Raw genomic sequence first — 26,897 nt, forward strand, 5'->3', positions numbered from 1 at the left:
AATGTAATTCTTGACATATTCGTTAAACGCTCCATCCGATTCTATCTCTGGATTTCAAAGTCTCTTAAAATAGGTCAGCCATTCTTCTCCTGATATTTCTTGCCTTCATTGTTGGTAAGATCCACACAGTTTCTTAATTAGTTTCCAGAATAGTTTACAATCTTTGTATTGTGCTGCTTTAGAAATATCCTCCATAATCTTATTCTCGAAGTCCTTTTTCTTCTGTTTGCAAAAACTACTAAACTGATTCTTTAAACATATATATTCTGCATAATTTTCAGTATTATTGGTTTTTCAAAAACGGTTTAACGTTTTATATTTGTTCTTTTTAGCACTGTGGCAGCTCTTGTCGAACCATTGTGGTTGCTGGTTATAAATATTATTATATGACAACTAATATGTATAAAGTGAATTTATTTTTTAATAACAAAAGATTAGGAACATTGAAAGTTTGGTGTACCTAAGTGTGTGTGTGTGTGTGTGTGTGTGTGTGTGTGTGTGTGTGTGTGTGTGTGTGTGTGTGTGTGTGTGTGTGTGTGTGTGTGTGGGTGGGTGTGGGTGGGTGTGGGTGTGGGTGTGGGTGTGGGTGTGTGTGTGTGCCTGAGTGTATTTGTGTGTGCGTGCGTGCGTTCGTGCGTGTGTGCCTGCCTGAGTGTTTGTGTGTGTTTGTAGGGTTGCGTAAGTGTAGGTGTCGGGGTATTCTTGTTTATGTTATTTTAATAGTTCTTTTACAAAATATTGCACAATAAGAACTGCTATGATTTTTAATGTCTAGCGAATATCTGCCATAATAGCTAGCCAATGTCTGCTTTTATATTCTACAACGACGGAGAAACATGTTTGATCACTAATGTTATACTAATATTTGTATATAGGTTGCGTGTTACATGTTACTACAGTATCTCATAATTCCATAAGGAATCTCATGAATGAATGAATGAATGAATGAATGAATGAATGAATGAATGAATGAATGAATGAATGAATATAAAAAAATAAATAAACAAACAAACAAACAAACAAATAAATGAATAAATGAATAAATAAACAAGATATAATATTTTATTTGTCTGTCTTTTGGATCATACTGATACGTCATACAATGAACGTGTCACTGTCTTACCAGTAAAACATAGTGGAAAATATTAAAAATAAGTTGATAAAACGTAACGAAATGATCATTTCCGTGGGACCTTTAAGATTATACTTTACTATATATGGTTTACATAACAACATGCATCTAACTTATAAAAGTCACCACGCGTGTTCGGAATTAAAGTTCACTGTCTGTCGTTAATAATCCGAACACAGATGTATCCGATTAGCTTCCCTTAAGTAACTTTTGTCAATTGTTATACTCAGCTAATTTGGCCTTGTGTAATTTCAATTAAGCAGGTGCCGCTTCCAATCTGATGTCCTTAGGAACGTCCCCCACCGTCACAGCATTCTATCACGCTGTCACGTGACCTTAAAAAACAAGACTGTGCTACGTGACCTAACAAAAACAAGACTGTGGCTGTCTGGAAGGTAACTTCTCACGCTGCCTACACTTTTTTTGTAGGCAGACTGAGTATAAATTAGTAATTAGTGTAGGCAGACTGAGAGTAGTGAAATGCTATCTTACCTGGTGAAAAATGGAAAGGTCCACAATGTAACAGCGAGAGAAAAGGAAGATGTTGCTTTATAAATGAAATTGTCTACAATTTCACAGTTTAGAATAAGATGTTTCTTTACATACATGTGGTATGAGTAGATTAAAAAACAACATCGGCCCCACGGCCTTTCAGACACAAAATAATTTCAAGGTTAATGTGAGACATGACAATGTTTCTTTGTTTGTTTTGATTGGTTAACAAAATACTTTATTAAGTTTCAATGCCTTCTCAGTTAACTCAAATTTATTCAAAGTTATTCTCACATTAACTCAGAGATCAAACACTTACTTATCTACTTTGTTTGTTTTTATTAGTTAATCCTATTCACACTTTTACTCACATTGTTAACCTATAACTTTATTTCAAGGAGTATTTTATTCTAAAAAACCTGAATTAGTACAAAATGTGTGTGTGAAACTTTGGTGACAGTGTTATGATGGCTGCGTTACAGAAAGTTGAGTTCATCACTTCTCAGGCTGGAGGTCAGCACGTCTTCTTTGGAGGCTTCAGGTATCGCCTGAACAACCGCCGACAGACTGCAACTCACTGGAAGTGTGTCTTGTCTAACGGTCTTGGGAAAATTAGCACAGTTGGTGCATTTGTTCGAAATTCATCCCCTCACAACCACGAATTTTTTTAAGACGACACAACCTTACGCCTCATGAGTAATCTACGACGTTGGTGTTTGTTCCAGGAGAGTATACAGAGACTTAGACTCGCGTCTTCAGACACTGAAAGTGGAGCTGTTGCAAGGACAGATGACCTCTATGTTGGTTGTTCTCTGGCAGTCACTGTGTGTCCATCATCCCTATGTTGGTTATTCTCTTGCCGTCATTGTATGTCAATCATTCCTATGTTGATTGTTCTCTGGCAGTCACTGTGTGTCCATCATCCCTATGTTGATTGTTCTTTGCAGTCACTGTATCTCCATCCTACCTATGGTGGTTGTTCTATGACAGTCACTGTATCTCCACCCCCCATCCCCCTATACTGATTGTTCTCTGGCAGTCACTGTATGTCAATCATGCCTATGGTAGTTGATCTCCTGCCGTCACTGTATCACCATTATCTCTATGTTGGTTGTTCTCTTGCCGTCACTGTATCTCCATCATCCATTTTATCCCGGCCGTCACCTGTCCCTGCATCCCAAACATGTGACTTGATTCAATGATCCTCCCCTTTATACTAAATATCAGATTGTTTGCCATGGTAACACAGTACCTGGTACGTTTTCCCCTAACAACGCAAACCTACGCTTCAAGAAAAGCCGCGATGTAACTGGAATACTGTTAAAAGCGGCGTTAAACCCAACGCACTCACTCACTCCAATAAAAGAAAAAGAAAACATGTAACCATTGATACAAGTACATCTTGACATGTAAATAATATCATCTTGTTATAAAGCTGGTGTATATTAATCACGTTTCATACAGTGAGTACATGTAAGGATTAGACTCTTCAATTTTACCCACCGTCAAACCAAGCTGCCAAGATACCAATATGTGTATTTTGGAACATGTAACCTTGAACTATCAGTAACCTGAGATTGATTAACAACAGTTATCATGAATATATTCTAAGGAATACGAATTTAATGCATCCATTTATGGAGGTCCATTTGTTTATTAACGATACTATCGCATGTTAAATCACCATTATAATATGAGCTATCAATACAGTTGGCTGAATGTTATTGTGTACTCCCCTAATTCCAATTGCTTCCATTGTCTGTGTTAATGATGTTGTTGTGATTTGATATTTAATATGTAGGTTTTAATTAGCTTAATTGGATTGTTCTTACAAGTATATAAGCTAGACCTTATCACCTGCAGGCATCGGGCATCGGATCCATGTTTTCAGAAAGACAGGAATTGGTAAGTCATACTCTTATGTTTTAGTCGAGAAAACGACTAGTTAACTGGTCTGCTTCATATGTATTTATGTTGTGTATTCTAAGGGCATGTAGATGATAGATTACTTCAGACCTAGAGATGATACGTGTATTTCAGACGTAGAAGATACATACGCCACTCGTACAGGTGTTATGTATTCTTTGGTCAAAGTCCCGTGGTTTTCCCGGGTTAAACAAGCTCCGCAGCAACTTCTGCTGGTCGTAAGAGGCTACCGAATTCACCAGGCTCGATGGTTGATTGCGTGTCATTCTGACGGCGTGGATATTGTGCACAATGCCGATTACTGGAGTGCCTGGTCCAGACCCTATTGTTTTACATGCTGCCATTATATAGCTGAAATATTGCCGAGTGCGGCGTAAAACAACACACAAACAAACTTAAGTCAAAGAGGTATATTTAAGATACATAAGTGACATGTACACTTAAAGCATATATGCGGTATATATACCAAGGGAAAAGATTGGATATATATGCTTTAGGTAGAAAATGGTATGTTAACGTAAGGACATGCAGGTTGTATGGACATGTAGGTGTTATGGACATATAGGTGTTATGGACATGTAGGTCTTGTGTATGCTGCGAGAGATGTATATATATAGAGAGAGAGCAGTGTAGATAACCTGTTACCAAGTACAAATATGCTTGCATACATCTTGTAGGATGACAATACCTTGAACGTTCGCTGTCACAGAACAGGGCCTTCCTATTCATGTAATTCTGTTATTTACATTATGTTATTTTCTGGTATATCTGACCTGTATTCAGGTCAAAATGTTAGCCATTACAACACTATACGTCATTTGAATGTTACCTTCTGGTGTATCTGACCTGTATTACTTATATTGCAGCTCAAAATGTCAAAGAGGTATATTTAAGATACATAAGTGACATGTACACTTAAAGCATATATGCGGTATATATACCAAGGGAAAAGATTGGATATATATGCTTTAGGTAGAAAATGGTATGTTAACGTAAGGACATGCAGATTGTATGGACATGTAGGTGTTATGGACATATAGGTGTTATGGACATATAGGTGTTATGGACATGTAGGTCTTGTGTATGCTGCGAGAGATGTATATATATAGAGCAGTGTAGATAACCTGTTTCCAAGTACAAATATGCTTGCATACATCTTGTAGGATGACAATACCTTGAAGGTTCGCTGTCACTATAAGAACAGGGCCTTCCTATTCATGTAATTCTGTTATTTACATTATGTTTTTTTCTGGTATATCTGACCTGTATTCAGGTAAAAATGTTAGCCATTACAACACTATACGTCATTTGAATGTTACCTTCTGGTGTATCTGACCTGTATTACTTATATTGCAGCTCAAAATGTCAGCTATCACTTTGCTGTTGGTTCTCTCCCTGGCAGCCCTGGGGTCTGCTGTCACCCCCGGGGTGACTACATGTACGTGGTTATCACATACAACACAGATACAACACACAGGTTCACTAATTATCTGACGACACACCTATTAAAGAATCAAGGAGATATATCCGTCAGCCTTGACCTCTTCTAAAGCTTAAAAAAGCATGAGCAGGATGTGATTAATACCGTGACGTCACTCCTCCACTGCCATTTCAATAAACACTATTCAACAGAAGACGGGATATTTTACATTCTAATGCTTCCTGTTTCCCAAAACTGGATTTCAATTACTTTTTTCCTAATTTAGATTGCTTATTCCTATCCCATTGTTGACCGAAGTTATTAGTACTTGTTACTTCTTTATACCGAACGGATGTCTTGTACAAGGAATAAAAGGAATCGTTCATTCACTCACACACCCTTTGACTAAAAGTGGATTTTCCTTATATCGGTCTGTTCACAGTTACCCTCGAGTACGAGAAGACAGAGGACGGCTGTATCGTAGATGGAGTTCCGAGAAAGGAGGATGAAACCTTCACCGTCACAGGATCCGGCCCCTGCATCACCTACAGGTGCCGAAAAAGAAAGGTCCGCCTGGTGACAGGATCCTCATGTAAGTGCTGACTCAGTGTCACCTGAACACCTGTGTTGTTAACACAGACCCATTCTTAACTGATTACGCCAATCTTTTGAAATCTCAAGCTGCACATTCTCACTAAAATCAAACCTTAATTTTCGCTTCCACTAACAATGGGTTTTAGGACATCTAATTACGATTCACGTCAGAAGGACCTTTCATACGACCAATCAGAGTGTTTCTTACCAGATCAGGAAAGTAACAGTAAGAATACGTTTTCTAATTATGCAACCGAAAATGGTTTTCCGAACGACAGTAACGGGCTTTATGACTAAATCCATACAGTCTAGGCCATCTATTCGCTATTTCAGAATGTTGATTTGTACAGGTTTTAAAGTTTTAATCGAGAATTTGTCAAAAACTGTTTTGAAGTGTAGTCGCCAATTTGAAACTATTACTGTAAAGCAGTCAGTCATTCCATTGGCCGGTCAAAGTCTGCGAAAGGTCGGTCTGACGTGACCCGTAATGTCCTCAGATCTTTGCTTAGCGGTAGCGAGAACTAAGATCTGATTTTATTGAGTTTGCTAAGTGCAATAGTTTTCAAAGGATCGTACGTCCGGTTGAAAATCATTGTTTTAGAACTTGTGGTCAGTTTAGCTTTGTTGATCTAGCTAAGTCTACGATTTGTTTTTCAGCATGCCAAGATGGCGACACCTGCAACTCTGGAGAGTTCACTTCCGGCTGTAACACGTACACCTGTGCTGTAGCCGGTCAGACGAAGAGGAATGATCAACAGGTTATCGTCACACAGACTGTCGCACTTGTTGGAACAGGTACTGTATTATACTCGTCACGTTTATGTCCTAGATGAAGAAACTGTTCACTGGAGTTCAATGCTGGCTAATCGAGGCGCTGAGGAACAGAAAACTTTCAATTGTGAAAGTTATTGACAATTAGTAGATGTTCTTTTAAAGGCCAGCAAGTTTGATATTAGTCGTTTCGGCTAACTCTAAACGTTAATGTATATCTCACAGTCTAACAGTTACTGGTTACCTTTCGTACACAGATGCACTGAATCAGTTTCACACAAGCAACAAATTTATACGTCTAAACACAGGCTAAACATTGCTGATGAATCTCAGAGCATCTCCCCCTTTAAAACATATAAATAACGCTTTCTGTAGTGCAGTGACCTTTTAACTGCATGATTATTAGAAGACAGAATTGACCTTGTGTAAAACATGTTTCTGCAGAAGAAACGTTCAATACAAAAGTTTATCCTTGAGTGACACCACCTCATGATGTCATTATTTCCAGTTATACAGTGTCGTGTGGTTCTATGAAGGACACAGTTTGTTCTTAATGATCGACCTTGGTCTGTTACAGATCAATGCTACGTGCGTGGAGGCTGCTACTCTCTCGACACTGAAATACCGACGTCTGCAGGGACGTGTGTGTGTGCCAGCTCCACCGACATCACATGTGAACCCAACTTGCTGGTCGACCCTTCGGTTTATGGCCAACTAGGTTAACGAGGAGGGTGACCTTTTGACTGCTAGCTTCTCGGTGGTTGACCCTTGCGCTCACGACCCTCACTGCTCTCGATGAAGTGGTCACTATAGTTCTCAACACACCTGAGAAGAATCTGCTGCACCTGAAATAAAGATAACCAGTAATATCTCTTGATGCATTTTGTCATTTATGATTCTGTTGGATTACCTGCAGTTCTACATCGAGTGTTAACCAAACTTGGTGGTCGTCACTTCCGCTCGAGGCGCTCTCGATGGTTATCGAGGTGTTTAGATTTAATCCTACTGTGTTCTGCAATTTTATGTATTCTTACTGTAGGGCAGCTTCCTCTTATTTTATTTTGGAACCGAGCACTGTAGGTTAATCTCCATTCTACCATGACGGAAAGCGGCGTAAAAGCCATCTTACTCACACTACCATGACGGCAAGAGCGCTTTGAAAACTCTGCTCTCTTGGAATGCGTAATGAAACATGGGTTCAAAAGTCTAGCATCTTAGAAGACCCTGAAAAGGGGTCACAGGTAGTTGTAAATGCACCCAATAATACTAAAGTTCCAGGTTAAAATAATAATAGTATTGACGAGTTAATCTTTCAAAACGCATAGTTTTCAAAAAGAAGTTGCGAATAACCCTCCAAAGATAAATGCTTTAATTTCATCGAAATATGATGCATATTTGCACTTCTTGGAGTCAACCAAGACATTACTTGGAAATGAGCTCAACAAGTCATTTCTTGGAAATCAAGATGACATCTCCCATTGTGGGGGTGACAGGTTGTAGAAAAAGTGACAAAAACGCTGAACGAATATATTTCTCCAACAAACCTAATTAAATAACAGGACTTTAGTTACTTGAAAATGTCGATCCTGACTACCTTCCGTTTGCTGTCCATGGCTGCCAAAATAGTTGTTCACGGTGACAGTGTTATTTACAATTTGCATGAACCCAAAGGACAATCTCGATCTGTAGTCTGTACCTGGTGATGCACGTAATCCGTGTATCTCGTAATTCGAGCTTTTCCTAATCCTCGCAACTCGTACTTCTCTTATCTGTTAATTCGCGCATACCCAGGGACGTACTCATCAGTGACTACCTGTAAACTGTAAAATTGGAAAGTTTTGCGTGCAGGAATGTACTGCGAAAACTGGGAGTGACAGACACTCGTAATGATTTCATGGCGCAATATTTGCCAAGTCAGCAACAAACAAAAGACGAAAGGAGGCATATTTCATTAAATTCACTCCCACATAGGAAGACACCATTAACTGAAAATGCCAACTCTGCTAATTATATGACATTATTTAGGTGATGAATTTCTACTATTTGTATATGTGTCCTTCATTTGAATAAGAGAGAAAACAACTAATTCATAAATATTATTATATGACAACTAACATGTATAAAGTGAATTTATTTTTTAATAACAAAAGATTAGGAACATTGAAAGTTTGGTGTCTATGTACCTAAGCGTGTGTGTGTGCCTGAGTGTATGCGTGCGTGCGTGCCTGCGCGTGCCTGCGTGTGCGTTCATGCGTGTGTGCGTGCGTGTTTGTGTGTGTTTGTAGGGTTGCGTAAGTGTAGGTGTGGGGGTCTTCTTGCTTATGTTGTTTTAATAGTTCTTTTACAAAATATAACACAATTAGAACTGCTATGCTTTTTAATGTCTAGTGAATATCTACCATAATAGCTAGCCGATGTCTGCTTTTATATTCTAAAACGACGGAGAAACATGTTGGATCACTAATGTTATATTAGTATTTGTATATAGGTTGCGTATTACATGTTACTACAGTATCTCATAATTCCATAAGGAACCTCCTGTGTAGTTTAATTCAAATTTGTTATTTTAATGTTATCATGTTGTAAATGAGATGGAACAATAAATAAATAAATAAATAAATAAATAAATAAATAAATTAATAAATAAATAAATAAATAAATAAATAAATAAATGAATGAATGAATGAATGAATGAATGAATGAATGAATGAATGAATGAACAAACAAATAAGATATAATATTCTGTTTGTCTGTCTGTCTATTAAACACTTTTTGATCATACTGATACGTCATACAATGAACGTGTCACTATCTCACCAGTAAAACATAGTGGTAAATATTAAAAATAAGTTGATAAAACATAACGCAATGATCATTTCCGTGGGACCTTAAAGCTTAAACTTTACTAAATGGTTTACATAACAACTACATCTAAGTTATAAAAAATCACCACGCGTATTCGGTATTAAAGTTCACTGTCCGTCGTTATTATTCCGGACACAGATTTATCAAATTAGCTTCCCTTTAGTAACTATTGTCAATTGTTATACTCAGCTAATTTGGCCTTGTGTAATTTCAATTAAGCAGGTGCCGCTTTCAACTGATGTCCTCAGGAACGTCCCCCACCGTCACAGAATCCTATCACGGTGTTACGTGACCTTAAAAAAACAGGACTGTGCTACGTGACCTTAAAAAAGCAAGACTGTGGCTGTCTGGAAGATTTAGAGTGTGAAACTCATGTACTCACATACGATTAAACTATATGTATGTATGAATCGAGCATCGCAAACAGCTAAACACACTATGCAAATACAAGGGGACGCTTTGTACGACTGCTTTCATTATACATTTCACCCCAACTAGCGTATTTCCCTGTGTACAGACTGCGGGTGTTCTCTACTTTCGTTTAACGGTCATGCATTGTGCACGTGTTCTCCCACAGGCTAAGTTTGAGCGAATTAATTTCTACTTCCACACCTTTCTTGGAAAGAGCAGTCAGGCGAAATGGGGTTAACAACGCGTCGAAGATGATTGCACTTATATAGCGACATGCATGCACGTTTGTGCGCACGCACGCGTGTGTGTTTGTGTGTGCGTGCGTGCGTGCGTGTGTGCGTGTGTGTGTGTTTACTTTATAGTGCCAGCCCACTGAGATACCATGCCGCAGTTTAACATGAAAATCCCATTCTGACACAGTATACTGACACCGAGCCGACCAGTTCTTGCTTAACCCTTTAACGCCGAGCGCCAGACAGGGTAACAAGAAGGTAGTTTTGGTATGACGCGGCCGGGGATCGAACCTAGGACCGTCTGCTCTCCGGGCAGACGCTCTACCAAAAGACAGTCGAGGCGGTGGTTGGAATGAGCACGTTTGATTAACAATTCATGACGTTAGTATAATCCCGTAAAGAACTTGTTATTCACTAATTCATCCGTGATATGAAAAAAAGAGCCTCTTGATGACGAACGAATAATTCTAAAAAAGTATTATAGACAGTCTTGTACCTTGGAATGAAATTCTCCAAATTGCGTGCATTTCAAAATGTCGTGTATTTGCCACATCATTCATTGTCACGAATCAATCCTAATTATCATTAAATGTCTACGAAATTGTGACACTTATCTATCAAGATATAACATTAAATGTAAAACTCGATTTAGTAATATCAATACGTATATCAATAAATGAATTATTAATAGCGTACAAAATAAATGGTACAACGGATCTATATGCGGTACACACTGCCACCATTATAATACACAGGATATGTGTGGGGCCAGGCACAGCTCGTGCACAATTTCAGCTTTCGATTTCAATACCCTGGACGACCTTGATGGACCCGCGTTGACCAAGGCATAACCCTGTTTAATTTTGGCTGACCAGTGTTAGTACATATATTAACTGGGGTACGTTTTCGCGACTTGACCAAAGGCAACTGGCCATGGACCGAGTTTCGGAGGCCGCGATCTTGGCCGGTGCGAAAACGACTTTCACTTTGACCGTATCGCTGAACTCAATACAAAATGGCAAATGGAGGAACTAACAGTACTGTTTGGTCCCATTGGCTGAAATTATCAATGAGTCGAACCAGTTGTAATTATATTTCAAAATAACCGCCCCTATCTGTTGTTTTCTTAATTCGTCTGTCTTTCCAAAATTTACATTTTATGACCGATTCTTCTTCGGAAAATGTTAACGGCACAGGCTACAGGTTACACACAACCAAATGTTTACCCATAGACTTCTATAGTAATGTTGTATTGTTCTAACAAAATCACTAAATATTCAAAAACTATTACATGTACGTGTGTGCACAGTTTGGCCTTAGAGCAACAATAAAAACAAAACAAATGACAAGCTTAGCCAGCTCCTCTTCCGAGCACGGGAAGCTGAACACACCACCCCCAGTGTGTCACATTCAGCATAAGTCATCATGTTGAAAAAGACAGCACTAAATATAGAAAAAAACACGGTCAGTTTTAATTACTGGATAGAATCATTAACATCTTAACCCCTGAAGATCCGGGGTAGAATAGGTCTTCAGCAACCCATGCTCGCCGTAAAATGTGACTATGCTTGTTGTAAGAGGCGACTAACGGATTGGGTGGTCAGGCTCGCTGACTTGGTTGATGCATGTCAGCGATCCGAATTGCGTGGATCGATGCTCATGATATTTAATCACTGGATTGTCTGGTCCAGACTCGATTATTTACAAACCGTCGTCATATAGCTGGAATATTGCCGAGTGCGGCGTTAAACAACAAACAGGCAAACAAGACGCGCCAGCCCACGTGTTTGTGTGGAATGTATTGAATAGCAAGGGGCGGGTCGTTATGGTCATATTTATATTGTTGTGTGGCGACATATGTTCATGATTGTGAATTAATACGACTATTTCACGGCCCATTGAGTAATGTAGACACACAGCAGATAAACGATTGACGTGCGATCAATTCATCAGCGTCAGAGCCTGTCTTTATATGTGACCCATATATCAGCCAACGGATACTGTTGTATTGAGATTCGGCTCCTAAAATGGATCTCAATTGTTGCAGTTCTATCTGTAATGATCTGGGATCGGCAATACATTGTGTCATCTACCAGGCAATCAATCGCCATAAAAAATGGGAAGAACTTTGGGATCGCACTTGTTTTCGAAATTTAAAGTTTTCTTAGTTAAAGAGATTAATAAAATTAATTTCGTCACAAGAAGCATTTTTAGTGGTATTTATTTCATTTCACATGAATATTGTCCGGTAGGGGGGGGGGGTTTCGGCGATCTGGGGTCCGGATAAGCGGGTTCCACAGCATTCATGTTTCTTATCACAACCACACAATCGCGTTTATGTCGCCGAAGAACAAACTGTCTTCACAATGCTCCAAGCGCTAATAGTAGATTATCGTGCACTCGATTTTCACTCTCAGCTCCCTGGGGAAAATACAGCAAAAGCTGCTTGTCAGGCGCGAGAAATAAACAGTCACATCACCTCCTACCGGGTACCCATTTGCTGATGTATTTAGTTAATCATTTCCAGGTTCTAAAGGAAATAACTCGCTCTTTGTGTTTTAGAGTAGCATTGTATTCGTAATATCAAGCGAATAGGACAGTCCAAGTAACGTTACAATTCATAAACATTCTCAAATGACAGTGTAATTCCTATAAAAGTGTAATAATGACATTATCGCGGTGAATTTGCGGTTAGAATGAGTCCCAAGAAGCCCCAATGTGCCCCATGTTTAGGCCAGGGTGATCTCGATGTGTTACCGATTGTGTACAGATTGCGTGTATTGCTGCTCATGGTATCAACCACTGGTTCGCCTGACCTGGCCTAAAACCATAATTCATTCTCTCCTGTAAACTGTATGGCAGTGAATGAGGTATGAGATCATGGAGGTCATCACTAATGTCGGTCAAGTAATGTCCCCTCTCTCTCTCTCTCACCCCTCCTCTCTCTCTCTCCCGCTCTCTCTCAATCTCTTTCTCTCCCTTTCTCCCTCCATCCCTCCACTCTCTCTCAACTCCCCTCTCTCTATCCCCTATCTCTCGTATGTGAAAAGAGAAGGTAAATGTGTAATTGAAAACATCTTCACACACGTGACCCCAACCACAGATGCAATATGTATGTCCATGATGCACACCAGTAGTAAGTTCACCTAAATTCTTTAAAATTTGAACATGAGCTGTAGTATGGAAAAACTAGGTCCAGATCGGGGCAAGTCAATAATCGCTAAAAGTTCATTCAGCTCCTCGACTCTTGATAAATGTTACGTTAATGTGATATGAGGACCTCTGACAGTAGCGTCAACAGAAATACTGTTTCCCCCAAAGTCAAAGTACAGAGAGGTTGAGTAAACAAACCCATTCCACCTTTGGTCGGTTAATTTTATTAATCGATGACACACACAACTAAGTTTTGATAAAGCTCAAGAACACATAAATGCCGTAATGGCGCCATATGGCATAGGATGCCAATTATATGCCGTTTATCACCGCCACCTTGTATACGACAAAATCATTTAATGACTTACGCTCTGGGTGAGGTCAGATATTTAAGGAGTGTTCGCCCACAGTAACACCTGCAAAGGCTTTGTGTTGAGTTATCCAGCAGAATTGATTACGTATAAATGTAACGGTTTGGGAGTACACTTTCATTGCTTCACTTATTGCGTCGAGAGGAGACGTCGGAGAAAAGTGTTCCGTTTCCTGAACAGGTAAGCTGAACTAGAGTGTGTGTCTGAGGGTCTGTGGATCTAACTCTCATTGCTTGTGTCTGAGTACAGGTCTGTGTGCTTACTAGTATCGATTTGAGGTTCTGTTTGACTGTCTTTGGGTACTAGTTCCTCTGACACGTTAGTTTGTGTGTTTCTGTCAGCGTCTCACAGTAGTGACTTATCTGACTCTTTGGTGAGGTGGTGAAATTGGGATTAACGTCGCGTCTTACATAGCGACCTAAATGCACGTGTGTGTGTGTGTGGCTTCTTGTATTAGTCCGGACTGATGCCGATTTATAATGCCAGCACACTGAGATACCATGCCGCAGTTACATGAATACACCACTCAGACACAGTATAGTGACTCCGAGCCGACCAGTCCTTGTTTTAACCCCTTTATGTCGAGTGCCAGACAGGGTAACAACAAGTACCACCTTTTAACGTCTTTTGGTAAGACGCGGCCGGGGATCGAACCCCGGGGCTTCCGCTCCCCGGGCAGACGCTCTACCACTAGACCGTGGAGGCGGCCATATCTGACTCTTTGATTGTGTGAGTCCATTTGACTGACTTGAAGTATACTTTTATCTGACACTCTTTATGCACTGCGTGTGCTTATCCGACAGTCTCTTGAAGTAGTAGTCTGACTCTCACACATTCGTGACCAACTGGTGTTATTCCGGGATCAGCCGAATAGCGACTCGTGCCCCTCTAGTGGCCATTTTTTGCAGCTGGGTTCCGTCTTTGCACAAACGAGCATAGCTAAAAGAATTTTCAACTCGTTGCGTAATAATTCACGTATATTTTCCCCATACATATTTCCAGATGATACTTAAAACACATCGGGATTTCCGGTATTATACAGCATGTTTAAACACATTAGGCTGTATGTTACGGTGGCCCATAAGGGACATAAGGGACATGGAGACTTACTTTTATCGTAACCTTTTGCATATTAACACAATTTGTCATATAAAAATGTGATAAATCATGTATAAAAACAACCGAAAACATGGAAAATGTACTTTCAAGTAGCTATTGAGTCGCTGAAATGTGAAGCGAAAATGTCAAAAACTAAAATGGAAATGTCAAAAACCAAAACGAAAATGCCAAAACTAAAATGAAACCACAAAAAACTATTTCCATAGCGGTGATAATATTCCGTTTTCTGTATTTTCATTTTAGTTTTTGACATTTTCGCTTTTGTTTTTGACATTTTCATTTTAGTTTTTGACATTTTCGTTTCACTTTTCAGCGATTCGATATCTTCAATTTACACATGATTTATCACATATTTATAAGACAAATCGTGTTAATTTGCAAAAGGTTACGATAAAAGTAAGTGAAATATCAACATATTGAAAAACAGACTCCATGTCCCTTATGGGCCACCGTAGTATGTCGGGTAATGGTTTTACATGCAAGACAATATGTAAGTTCAAAAAGTATTCCTGAGGGATTTTTTGCCTGAAGTACTTGAAGTCATACGCGAGGTCTGATTGCTTTGTCGTACTTTCGCACATAACATTCATCGATAGGAGGGCGAGACTTCTTGCAGGTTACTGAAAGGTGCGAGTGGTGATGAATGACACTCACAATAACTAAAATGTCATGAGCGTTCACTGTATTACCTATTTCAATTTCATTACAGTACAGGGCGAACACACTCCCCTTTCCGTTCTTTCCTTACCTCTGTCCATCAGAATATGCCCACGTGCCATGATCTCGCTTGAGCCAAACAACCTCCTCAGGACGTAATAACTAATACAGCCTGGAATTCTCTAAATAATCAATTCGTCATTGACAAAAGAGAATTTACTTTAACAATTGTAGTATGAATAATAGCTTCAATATATTGGCCTTTGACATGACGTACTTGGTCATGTCACCTCGCCATGTCAACCGCGAAATATTCCAAATTGATTCCATCTCAAAGATGTCAAATGTGAGAATTCAATCAATCCTGCATCAATAGCTCAACTCATAAACCGTCAATAAGTGGAAGTTAATAGTTTATTGTTGCGAGAGACTTGAAATAAATCTTCTTATTATAGCTACTTTCCGGAACTACTTGCCATAACATTGAAGAACTGTTATTTGTCTATTGTGAATCCCCATAATCTATACACCGTTACTTGATGCATTGGGTGTGTCTTCTCATCAACATCCGTTTATCCAATTAACTTTATTTACAATGAAATGTCACCGTGCTCTTTAACACCGATCGATTAGAAATTGTGTTACTGAATAGTGTGAATGTATTCTCATTGAGACTGAATTTCGTATTGACAACATTGCATTGGAATGTTCTTTAGGTCTGTTAGATTTGGATGACGAAATGAGAGAAATTGTCACATTTATTGACTCAATATTCCAACCTTGTAGAACGTGTTGTATTATAGTGTACTGGAAAAGTGTTAAAGCTGCGACTGATGAATCTCGCCGGACAATGTGGAACAATGTCGAACTACATACATATTCAAAATCTTGTAATGGGAAGTTATGGAGCGTCCCTTGTTGAATACAACTTTCGAAATACTAGGGAAGCGTTAATCATGCAACGGTGTCTTCGCGTTACGCCGACCATTAGACATTTGGGGTCAAAATTAAGGTCGGCAAAACGCGAAAAATTGCAGTTGGGTTGTTAACTGGGGATTAAGAGAACAATGAAATTAGTGCGTGTGATTTTAACTTTTAATCCGGATTATCTTTATGGTAGGACAGAATTCGGGTTCAGGTGAACACTTGTGAGAAGAAAATGATTGAACATCTCACATTTGAGAAGAAAATGATTGAACATCTCAGCTGATTAAGATATGAACTGTGTTCACGTGTCATATACATATGTATATATAAATGGAGCGCATTCCAGACGATCAAAGATGTCAAAGACTTGCCGACTACATGACCAGCCAATGGATCGAGGACGATCTCCACATCCACCACTGGAACCACTTCAACATCGATGGGCCATGTACAAGAAGATCGCGGGAAAGGCACATCCCAACATTTTCGAGATGATTACCTTCCTTCCCAAAGAGCAGAACTCATCAGAAATTCACAGAGGTGAGTACGAAGCAGGACAGAAAAGACATCCCAAGAAGATGAAATACTCAGCAAGATCAAGATCGCCGATTTGAAGATGAGGTTGGGGAGGCAAGAAATCGACATCATCCACTATGCCGATGTTGCATCTGCCATTCTTATCAAGTTAATAAAATGTTCATGTAAATCATGTTCTGTTCGTTGTACCAAAATTGAAATGTATCAACTGTTGCCTGATCATGTCGCAGTTTTTGATACAATATAATGTGTGGAATAAACGACACAAAAATTTATCATAAGTCTGTTATGTTTCTACTGTTAGAATGTGTCCTGAACACCATTCAAAAACACCATTCATTGCGTGCTTGTAACAACCTCGTGTGTTAACATAACACGCACATATCATCAAAGAAAAACCGCTGGTCGGCGTGACGCGAATCATTTTTTTCTGAAAGTTGGCGTTACGCGAATGAACCCATTCAACACTGGTGATGTAACTAACGATGTGGCAGACTTTATATAAACAAACTAAACACAAACAAAACTGAAGCTCACCACCACTCGCGTCGTACAGAAGCCGTTGTCGTACATGAGTCGCGACGGCTATTTTCAACGGCTGTTATTTTATCAACGTTACACGCTTTCCACGATTTGTTTTCTTGGCAACTTTAAAGAGTCAGTTACAACGCAGCTCTGTTGCACTGAAACTGTGCTGTTGCAGATATAATTAATCAAATTATTGAGTCAGCCCCGTACACTGGAGGAACCATGGTTTGTCAGCAGCATTCCAGTGTATTTCATCAGCGGGTACATGTAAACGTCCTGCATTAACTGACATATTGTTCAAAGTGGGGTTGAAGGAAGCTGTATGTGTGGATACCCAAAGGATGGAGGCCTCAAATTCATCACCTTAACACGTCCAACTCGCTGTTTTCCAATTTCGCACTCGACACCAGTGCCATAACTATCGGTACAACATCTTGTGTGGACGTATCGCGGACATCAAACAAGGTATTTGTATAAACCGTCAGTGTTACACGAAAACCACACCAAAAGGAGTCGTGGATCCAGAGCTGTATTTGGTATTTAAGTACCGTCGTTGAAGGGACGTCGTTTTAATTATGGATTATACGCACTTTGATAAAATACGCTCTTCCAATTCTGTATAAGTGATCGGAGACGAGATGATATCATGTTGCACACTCAAGAACTATAACAGGTTAAGTTGTGGGATTCTTGAAGCTACAGACGTCAATGCAAATGTCAATTTTGAGAATTAAAATTACGAGTGAAGGTCGGGAATCTTGATCCAATTAATTTTCGAAACTTGGTAACTAATTTTTTTTAAATCCGGTAAATGAATAATGTCATTTTAAGATAAACTAATACAGTCAATGTGTGATTACAGATGCATTTACTACACTTACTTATCGTCATTCATACACACTTTTCTCTTTTAATTTGTTCTTGTCTGATGCTGAATAGAGCTGGCTAGACTTGTTTTGTTTATAATCTAAATTTAGGTTTCATGAAATATATAATCATATGATATAGTTTCGGGGCAGGACTATTTCATATACATTTACAAAGATTGTATCCTTATTGTTCCATAATCTTCAATCTGTCAGTCCCTTGTGTTTTCATTGGTTTGTTTTCTTAAAAATCGGAAATATTTTTTGAAATCTGAAACAGAAAAATAAGATATGATTCATGGCAATCATATTTCACCAGGTTCCTCTTCTTTTTTTCAAGGTCGGGTATTATTGGGTCGACGAAAAACTATTTTGGCTACATGGCCATGTTTGTTTTCCAGGTAATCATGTACAGCACCTACCTGTCCATAGCGGCCACCTGCCTTATCTGGGCGGCTGTTGAAAGCCATGTGGGACCCGGTATTGCTGCTCCGGGAACACATGACCGTAAGTCGTGCAGTTGTTTTGAGAGTCTCCGTGGTAGGAAATTAGTTAAAACTGGCTTGATGGGCTCCAGACAGAAACAACGTGAAAGTTTAGTGAACGAGAAACTGGTGTACGTTACGTTCAGTGAGTGAGTGAGTTAAGATTTAACGTTATTTCAGCCATATCGTGACGAGAAGTACATTAATAATACATAGATTTATACTAAATAAAAAGCTGTCAACGAAGGACAGTACAATAACTAGGATATCACAGATTCGATTTAAAACTGTTTGACAATATATAAAAGCCATAAGTATCAGTGAACAACACAATATAAAAATGGGCTAGGGATCGTCAGTAACTAAAGGGAGATCACCATACTAGGGACCATGGGCGTTACGTTCAGCAATATATAGAGGATATTATATGAGTGGTCATGTCATACTATGTTTTCGAAACGAGTGGCTAAATTACGGTATTTAGGAATTTGATAACGGAATTTAGGCACGAATGTCGTAAACAAAGTATACAGGAACACGAATATAATGTTCTATTTATCACCGACGAAGATGTCTACATACAGAGACGAGTGTTAGTGTTTACCTATAAGGACAGCAAGTCGCAGCAGCAGCGGTACCACAAATTGTCGAATGACGTCAACAATCTTCAGGTATGACGTCGTTTCTAGTGTGACGTCATTCCGATTTAACGATACAATAAAATTCGAATGACGTCCGGATGACGGAAACAATACACTGTTGTCTCGTGACGTGATATGACCCTAGAGCACATATGATTTTTATGAACCCCGATCTGTTTGTCCTCGTAGATAATAACAAGATTTAGGGAAATCGTAGGTAATAACAAGATGAATTACCTACGAGGGCAAACATATCGGGGTTAACGAAAATCACACAAACAATACGGGGATTCCGTCACAAACTGTTCGGACCCAAATAATATGGGAATTCCAACACAAAAAGTTTTCGAAACTTAGCACCATGGGAATTTGAGCCCAGAGAGTACGGGGAATCGAACCAAAAGAGTAAGGGAATTCCGACACAAACAGTACGGGGATTTGGACAGAAAGAATAACGGGAATCGGACATAGACATTATGGGGATTCGGTCGATATTAACACCGATAGTTCAACTTTCAGCCAGGACTGACACAGTTCCCATCTGCGCACATGTGTGTCAACCTTTATGTTTTCTGTCTCAGGTCATTTTATTTCTAAAACGGCCTAACCGACTAAATTCACATGTGCGTAAGTTACAAGGAATACCTAACACAAGCAATCAAATACCATATAAGAGAGTGTCATGACATTCAAGCAAATCAATGCCTTGACTGTGTTACCGTATTTTATGCTCTTTTACACAGCCATCCAAGTTAAGGGTGTTCTTCATTTTAAGCTAAGGGTTTGGAATAGTGTTTACAGTATTTGAACTGTTAGATTTTCTTTTTACGCTACTTAAAGGTAATTTCAGTACAGTTAGATTTTTTATTCCGATGAGATACTTATTATGTGAAGATCTGCTACACCTCAAATGGGGGTTACACCATGGCCCACATGCACAAAACGATCTTAGCGCTACGACTATTGTAAGCCTATGTTAAAGTATGGGAGTTATGATCATCTGAGCGCTAAGATCGCTTTGTGCAAGTAGGCCCTGGTGAACTTTAGCATCAACCAATCAGCATCGAGGCTTCTGAATTCCTGGTACGAGTGTCTTTACAATTGTAGATAAACACAACTCATTTCTGAATCTCGAAAACTAATAAAATTGGAGAGTTCCGGATGCAAATTAAAAAAGCCTCGCCATTTTATTTTATACCTTTTCTTGTTTCTGAGCGCCATGGAATCTACACCGTGTACTATCCAGGGTACAAGTTTTGTTCTGTGTTGGTTTTCTTTTGCTACGATCGACAGTCAAATGAACCCAATTCGTATTAGAAAGCTGACATCTGATTGATTCCAGAACCTACGCATTCTTCATTTAGATTTTGTGGTCAAAGTTCACGCAGGGTTACCTGACGTGACCTTTAATGGATGTCAGATCTTTAAGCAGACAGGCACTGTATCGGACTAACAGATTTGTTTTTAATGAAAATGGCGTATATTTTATTATGTGATAATATTTATTAATTACAAAAAATCCTTGTCATGTCAAAACTTATTCTCTGTATCTTCAGACACCATCCCCTACACAATTGTAAACGGCGCTTGTCACGTGGGCAGTTCCCAACACGCCGTCGGAGATGTCTTCACACACCCCGACTCGGGGGAGTGCATCAAATACAGATGTGAGGCAGGCAAGGTAGTCGTGGATGTAGCTCAGTCGGGTAAGATCAATGATGAGAATGACATACAGTTGTACACGTCATATACGGCTAACCTTTACGTCACTGCATATTTAAAACAGTGAGTACATTAAATTAGGTCACATTCTGATGACTCAGCAGTTTCATTTACAGTTCACATACATCAGTACTGGCATAATGTTTACAATATTATGAATATCGTGTACCTAAGTTCTACACCATGCGGATTCGCGTTCGAATAGGCTCCTAACGCCTTTTGTTGGTCGTAATATGCTATTAGATTAATCGGGTTGTCCGGCTCTGTGCCTTGCGTGACTGCGTGTGACTGTGACCCACGTCGTTACTTACGTCGTTTTCAAGCACAAGTGTTCCTTGTTTCAGAATCGAATATTCAAAAGCCGTCGGGTCACATATAGCTTCAATATTGCTGACTTCAGCCTTAAACAGCCTTTATTTCCCAGCAATAATTGGACATAGAAAAACAATTAGCCAGTGTTATAATATGTCACAGTTAATGACCTTGACCTTTTATTGTTCCAACTTGCACCATCATCAATGGCTTTCGGGTGTGCAATATGTAAACCTTTCCAGTCATCCTACTAAATGTGTTATAGGAACTTTTATAGGCGCTTCCAGCAGGTCATACTTCGCACTCTACCCTGTCACCCAGCTCTTGAAAATGACCGAATGACCATTCATGTATTTCCTGGAAACGGCAAACATTGTCAAAGACAGTGTCTATTGGCCACCTCTAGCTATGGGTAGCTGGTGATAGTGACCTGTTATATATTATACGGACACTAATTGCATTGACAAAAACTGATAAAGATAAGGGAAAGATGGGTTAGAGTGAGTGAGTGAGTGAGTGAGTGAGTGAGTGAGTGAGTGAGTGAGTGAGTGAGTGAGTGAGTGAGTGAGTGAGTGAGTTTGGTTTAACGCCGCTGTGCTGAGTTGCGTCCCTTGGGCACGCCAGAAACCTGTGATTGTGGGTTCGAATCCCGGTTCGCCCCGATTATGTTTCTAGGTTTGTCAGCACCATACCCGTGCTCGTGGGTTTCACCGAAGTGGTAAACGTCTAAGACCTGCATCACTTCGGGCTTTCCTCCCACATTAAGCTGACACGCCGCGATATAACTGGAATACTGTTAAAAGCGGCGTTAAACCCAACTCACTCACTCACTCACTCATTCATGTAATGTCCACAACAACAGATTTCACTTTTACGCAATTCCTTCCATGCGAGGAACAGTGTCAGAGCTTAGCAATCAACCCTCGCACAGAGATACCAGAGTGATAATTTATGGCAGAGTACTGTCATGGAACCAGTGTTAGTAACGGTCTTTTCTCCATGAAACGATGCTTCTTAATGGGTTGCAAAAGAACCCTAGGTATTGATGTCATCGGTGAATGTGTCCATTCTACGGTTGCAACTGGCATGTTTAGAGGTCATGTTTTAATCTAGTGTGATAATTATATTAAGCAAACGTAGCATACATTGGTTGTCTAGCATATGACTGTTTTAATTAAGGTCCAAATAATAAATTATGATAAATTTTTAATCTGAAGTTTACACGATATACGGCTTTTCCATTGAAAGAGAGGCCGGTCACATGACCGCGAAACTGACGTCCATGAGCATATGAACGACACAATTTGCGGTTCATGCGTTTTTCACGAGACTGTATTCTTAAAATGACTTAAACTCTGACGGACTACTTCCACATTCCTGGGGAAGTCCTTGGGAATTCCTCAGCAGGAATACATGCAGGATCGTTGTTTCTGAATCTTCAAATCTTGAACTCTGCTTTTTAGCATACATTGCGAAACACCAGAGAGTGTGTATGCATGATCGTTTACCAATATCCTCGCTTCGACCCATCCTCGTGAACGAAACGTCGAAATGCACATCCCAACTATCGCAGTATTGACTCGGCCCGTGTCTAGATTGACAGTGACAATGTACAGCAATCTATGAATTTACCTCAGTGTCTATTTGAGGCATCTTTAATCACATTTTAATCATCCGCAAGTTGATCAATGATAACCCAAACACGTAACCGCCATAGGTTCATTAACAACTTCGGAAATCTCTCCCGTCACGTTTATCGTGTCAGCCATTTTGAAGTCAAGTACTTGAGGTAAATGTTTTACGACGCGCTGTCGTTGTTACTAACTTACTGAGACAGTTCTTAACAGACCTTTCTCACCCTATGATGGTTGTATTTGAATACATTTCTGGTCAACAAATTACAACATATGTTCCTGTAAAGCAAGTTGAGCATACATACGCTCGAGCCACCTCTCCTTTTGAGGAACTATTTTATTCCGCGATACAGCTGGTTGTTGTATGGCTGTCAGTATAAACATGACGTCACACGTGTTGGTCTAGCGCTTCCCGCCTCAAGGTATAAAATAGTGACATACAACATACGCACTCATCCACTGCACACATTACCTAACACATCAAACCGCATTACAAACCACCCTCAATCTAAACAAGGCTCTAACTCTAGAAGCAATACTAAACCCACAAAATAAACTAGAAAACTTCAAGGCCTTAGGCGTATTCTTAATAAAAACGGAACTAATAAAACGCATCTAAAAACACAATAACCTACCAAATCAAAATCACATAAACAAACAAACACCCACCATACCCAGCTCCCTTAGTTCTCCTCCCCAACCCCATCGGCATCTATTCCAAATCTCAAAATTCCCAAATTCTATATAAGCAACCCCTAAACCCCCCTCTTGGGTTGCACAGACCACTTTCGCCCCTTTCGGCAACACATTAAATGGCCTGGCCGGGCCCGTGTGCGAAATACGCATCAGTCGGAAAGCGCACGTTAAATCTCCAAAGTAAGTAAGTAAGTAAGTAAGTAAGTAAGTAAGTAAGTAAGTAAGTAAGTAAGTAAGTAAGTAAGTAAGTAAGTAAGTAAGTAAGTAAGTAAGTAAGTAAGTAAGTAAGTAAGTAAGTAAGTAAGCATAAGAATTGACTCTCACTTTGTGAGAGATCATTGGAGGATCAACCTTCATAAAGTGAGGGCCAAACATTGGATGAACGTCGTCACAAAGTGAAAATCAATTCTTTGCACGAGTTTCAATTGGTAACAAAACGAGTAACGGCGTGACTGACGTGAGAAGTTCCGTTTCAAGAACTGTTTTCAAAGCCATGCACAACTGAGAAATGATAATGTTAAAACAGGATTTACAAAGGAACAGAAAACTGAGAACCGAGTTGAAGTGAGTACTTTGAGATGAAAATAATGAACGCATGTATTTATGTGACAGGGTGTCAAGACGAATCCCACTGCCGACCTGCGGGGCAATTCACCTCCGTCTGTAACAACAAGTTCAGTTGTGAACTGGCCGATGTTTCAGTTGTCGGGTCAAATGAGGTCAAAGTTGAAGAGAAGATAACGGTTCTTGAAGAGAGTAAGTAGATAGTGAGAGTGAGTGAGTGGGTGAGTGAGTGAGTGAGTGATTTAACTCCATATTTACCTTTTGACCTTGACCCACACGATAATGTTCAATAGTGCTAGTGCATAATTACCTCAATAATAAGAGACCAGACATACGAAGACTTTGACACGAGTATTCTATCAGCACTGTTAAACTGTTTACTCATTTAATCTTAAACATGAATAAGATACAGTAAACTACGGATATAACGAATTCAAAGGGAGCTCTAATTCTAGTTCGTTATAACCGTGGTTCGTAATAAGCATGTTTACAGTATATATACAGCAAATTGCCGCGACCAAAAAAGAAAGTTCGTTATATCGGTCAGTTTGTTATAAGCGTGTTCGTTATAAACGTCGTTTACTGTATGCGCCAATATGTAATCAGCATTCCGTTATAAGTTAGAGAGTCACGTATCACTGAAAGCTTTCCACCTGATTTAAACTGAGGCAAGTATTGTACCTGATACCATGCTTTTATTCCCCACTTGGAGATCTTTCAGAATCACCTTGCACCAAAACACCTGACGTATTACACCTATTTTGAAAGTGTAATATCTTAAAAAATATTTTAAAAATTGAAATTAAAAAAAGAACTTATTCAATATTGCAAATACAAATCCTGCGTCGGCACAAATTATTATTTCAAACCTGGTAGGGGTCATATTGTTGAAAATTCATTTCTTACCCCTGTCGTCATGAAACCATTTCCCAATCATTGTACACACAATTACCCAACCACAGAGAACAGTTGCAGGAATGATTGATGGTTAAATGTACATAGTCAAATTTAACAGCAGTTCTTTTAATTTCAAATTTCATACTCGAAATAAGGCGAAATACTTAAGGAAGAGAATTTATGGATGTCAGCTTCTTTATTATGAGGAACACAATGTTTCGGAGTATATGCTTACTCCTTCATCAGGTGAATGAATGCCATGAGGCAGAGAGCATATGTATGTACATGATAAGTATCTGTCTGGCTTCCATTTGCGCATTGCTATGTCCATTCTTTCACCTATCAGTGCTTATTACCCCCGGCCTCCCGTTTGCCCATTGTCCAATGCCTATTACCTATCAATGATAAGTACTGGCGTCCGTGCTAATTACTGTAAAGTGTCGGCTTCCATTGTCTATTGCTAATCACCTATCATCGCTAATCATCTGTTGGCTTCCCCTGTTAGTTTCCACTCCTTGTCAGTTTCCACCTTTTGTTATCTCATTAATGTTTTTGTCCTTACATGTACAAATATATGCTCTCTGTCTCATGACATTCATTCACCTGATGAAGAAGTAAGCATGTACTCCGAAACATTGTTCTCCTCATAATAAAGAAGTTGATATCCGTAAATTCTCTCCCTTAAGTGTATCACTTCTAAATGCCTTTCAAAGACCTGGTCGAAATACTGGCCTTTTCCCCTCACTTTAGTTTGAAAATTGGTCATTCTTCCTATTGTATAACCATACTATTTCATCAGGTATATAAGTATTAAATATACAAAATAACCGAGTCCAGATATTCATGCTTGTCAAAGCTCCTTTATCCACAAGGCGCGGTCAGGTAGCCTAGTGGTTAAAGCGTTCGCTCGTCACGCAGAAGGCCCGGGTTTGATTCCCGACATGGGTACAATGTGTGAAGCCCATTTTTGGTGTCCCCCGCCGTGATATTGCTGGGATATTGCTAAAAGCGGCGTAAAACCATACTCACTCACTCACTCACTCACTCCTTTATCCACACTTTAACAAGCACGAATATCGGGACTCTGTTTTTGCGTTCGATTACATTTGCATCAGCTTTCCCTTTTAATTTCTGGGTCAAATAATACAATGACATCCATCATACATGATCTGTATTTGTTGGTACAGAGGGATGCCAAGTGTTGGGAAAGTGTCGCCAGCCCATGGAGAAGGTACACATGGGCATCATGAAGTGTCATTGTAGAGGAGCGGGCCACACTGAGGAGTGTACATTCTAATGCTCTCCCCTCGCTGCAGTCGATAGATATCGCCCATTCTAGTGGGAACGATGAAACATTGCTTTTGGAACATGTGCCATGTCAATAGACGGATAATCAACTCCAAGGACTGATGCATATTGCTAGTTACGCGAAACCTTTTTTATGTACTACTTCATTCTGATATTTGTTGTAAACAACTTGTTCTACTTCACTTTGGGGATTTAAGAATCGTAAATATATCGTATTGAGAGTCATCATCATATTTCGTCAGAAGAAACACACGAACTATCGATTCCTGATGTCTGATGTCTGATGTCTGACTGTCGTCTCATAGACACAATGGAGGTACTCTTATCACCAGTTCTATACAGTTGTGTTAGGAGAGGGAAACTATTGTGTCAAACTACTGTTTCTTGTTTAAGTAAATATTGAAAAAAATGTTTACAAGTGTTTCTTATTGAAACCAGTCTTCATCTGCAGTTAGAATCTGTATAGAGTACGTGAGTGAATGGGTGAGTGTAGTTTTGGCCGCTTTTAACAATACTCCAGCTAAACGCCAGCAGGTTAACATGGGCTACACGCATTGTGTAGGTGTTGACCCGGACCAACGTCTTCGGGCAACGCCTTGCAATTGTCAACCCCCACCACCTTACCAAGTACTTTTA

At 39.6% G+C, this 26,897-nt stretch overlaps 2 protein-coding genes across 2 annotated transcripts; both read left to right on the forward strand.

Moving 5' to 3' along the window:
- The first annotated feature begins 3,464 nt into the window (after positions 1-3,464).
- LOC124134493 lies at positions 3,465-7,204 on the forward strand. The gene is made up of 4 exons (XM_048381118.1): positions 3,465-3,529; positions 4,907-4,988; positions 5,413-5,562; positions 6,222-7,204. The coding sequence occupies exons 1-4, from the start codon at positions 3,506-3,508 to the stop codon at positions 6,395-6,397; spliced, it is 432 nt and encodes a 143-aa protein (XP_048237075.1). The 5' UTR covers positions 3,465-3,505; the 3' UTR covers positions 6,398-7,204.
- Positions 7,205-13,397: 6,193 nt separating this feature from the next.
- Positions 13,398-26,674, forward strand: LOC124134494. The gene is made up of 5 exons (XM_046499337.2): positions 13,398-13,548; positions 18,404-18,509; positions 20,685-20,834; positions 24,105-24,248; positions 26,141-26,674. Exons 2-5 carry the CDS (start codon positions 18,410-18,412, stop codon positions 26,248-26,250), a joined length of 504 nt encoding a protein of 167 aa, XP_046355293.2. The 5' UTR covers positions 13,398-13,548; positions 18,404-18,409; the 3' UTR covers positions 26,251-26,674.
- The last annotated feature ends 223 nt before the right edge of the window (positions 26,675-26,897 follow it).

Source organism: Haliotis rufescens, unplaced genomic scaffold (genome assembly GCF_023055435.1).
Source record: "Haliotis rufescens isolate VD_foot unplaced genomic scaffold, xgHalRufe1.0.p SCAF_35, whole genome shotgun sequence".
Lineage (NCBI taxonomy): Eukaryota > Metazoa > Mollusca > Gastropoda > Lepetellida > Haliotidae > Haliotis > Haliotis rufescens.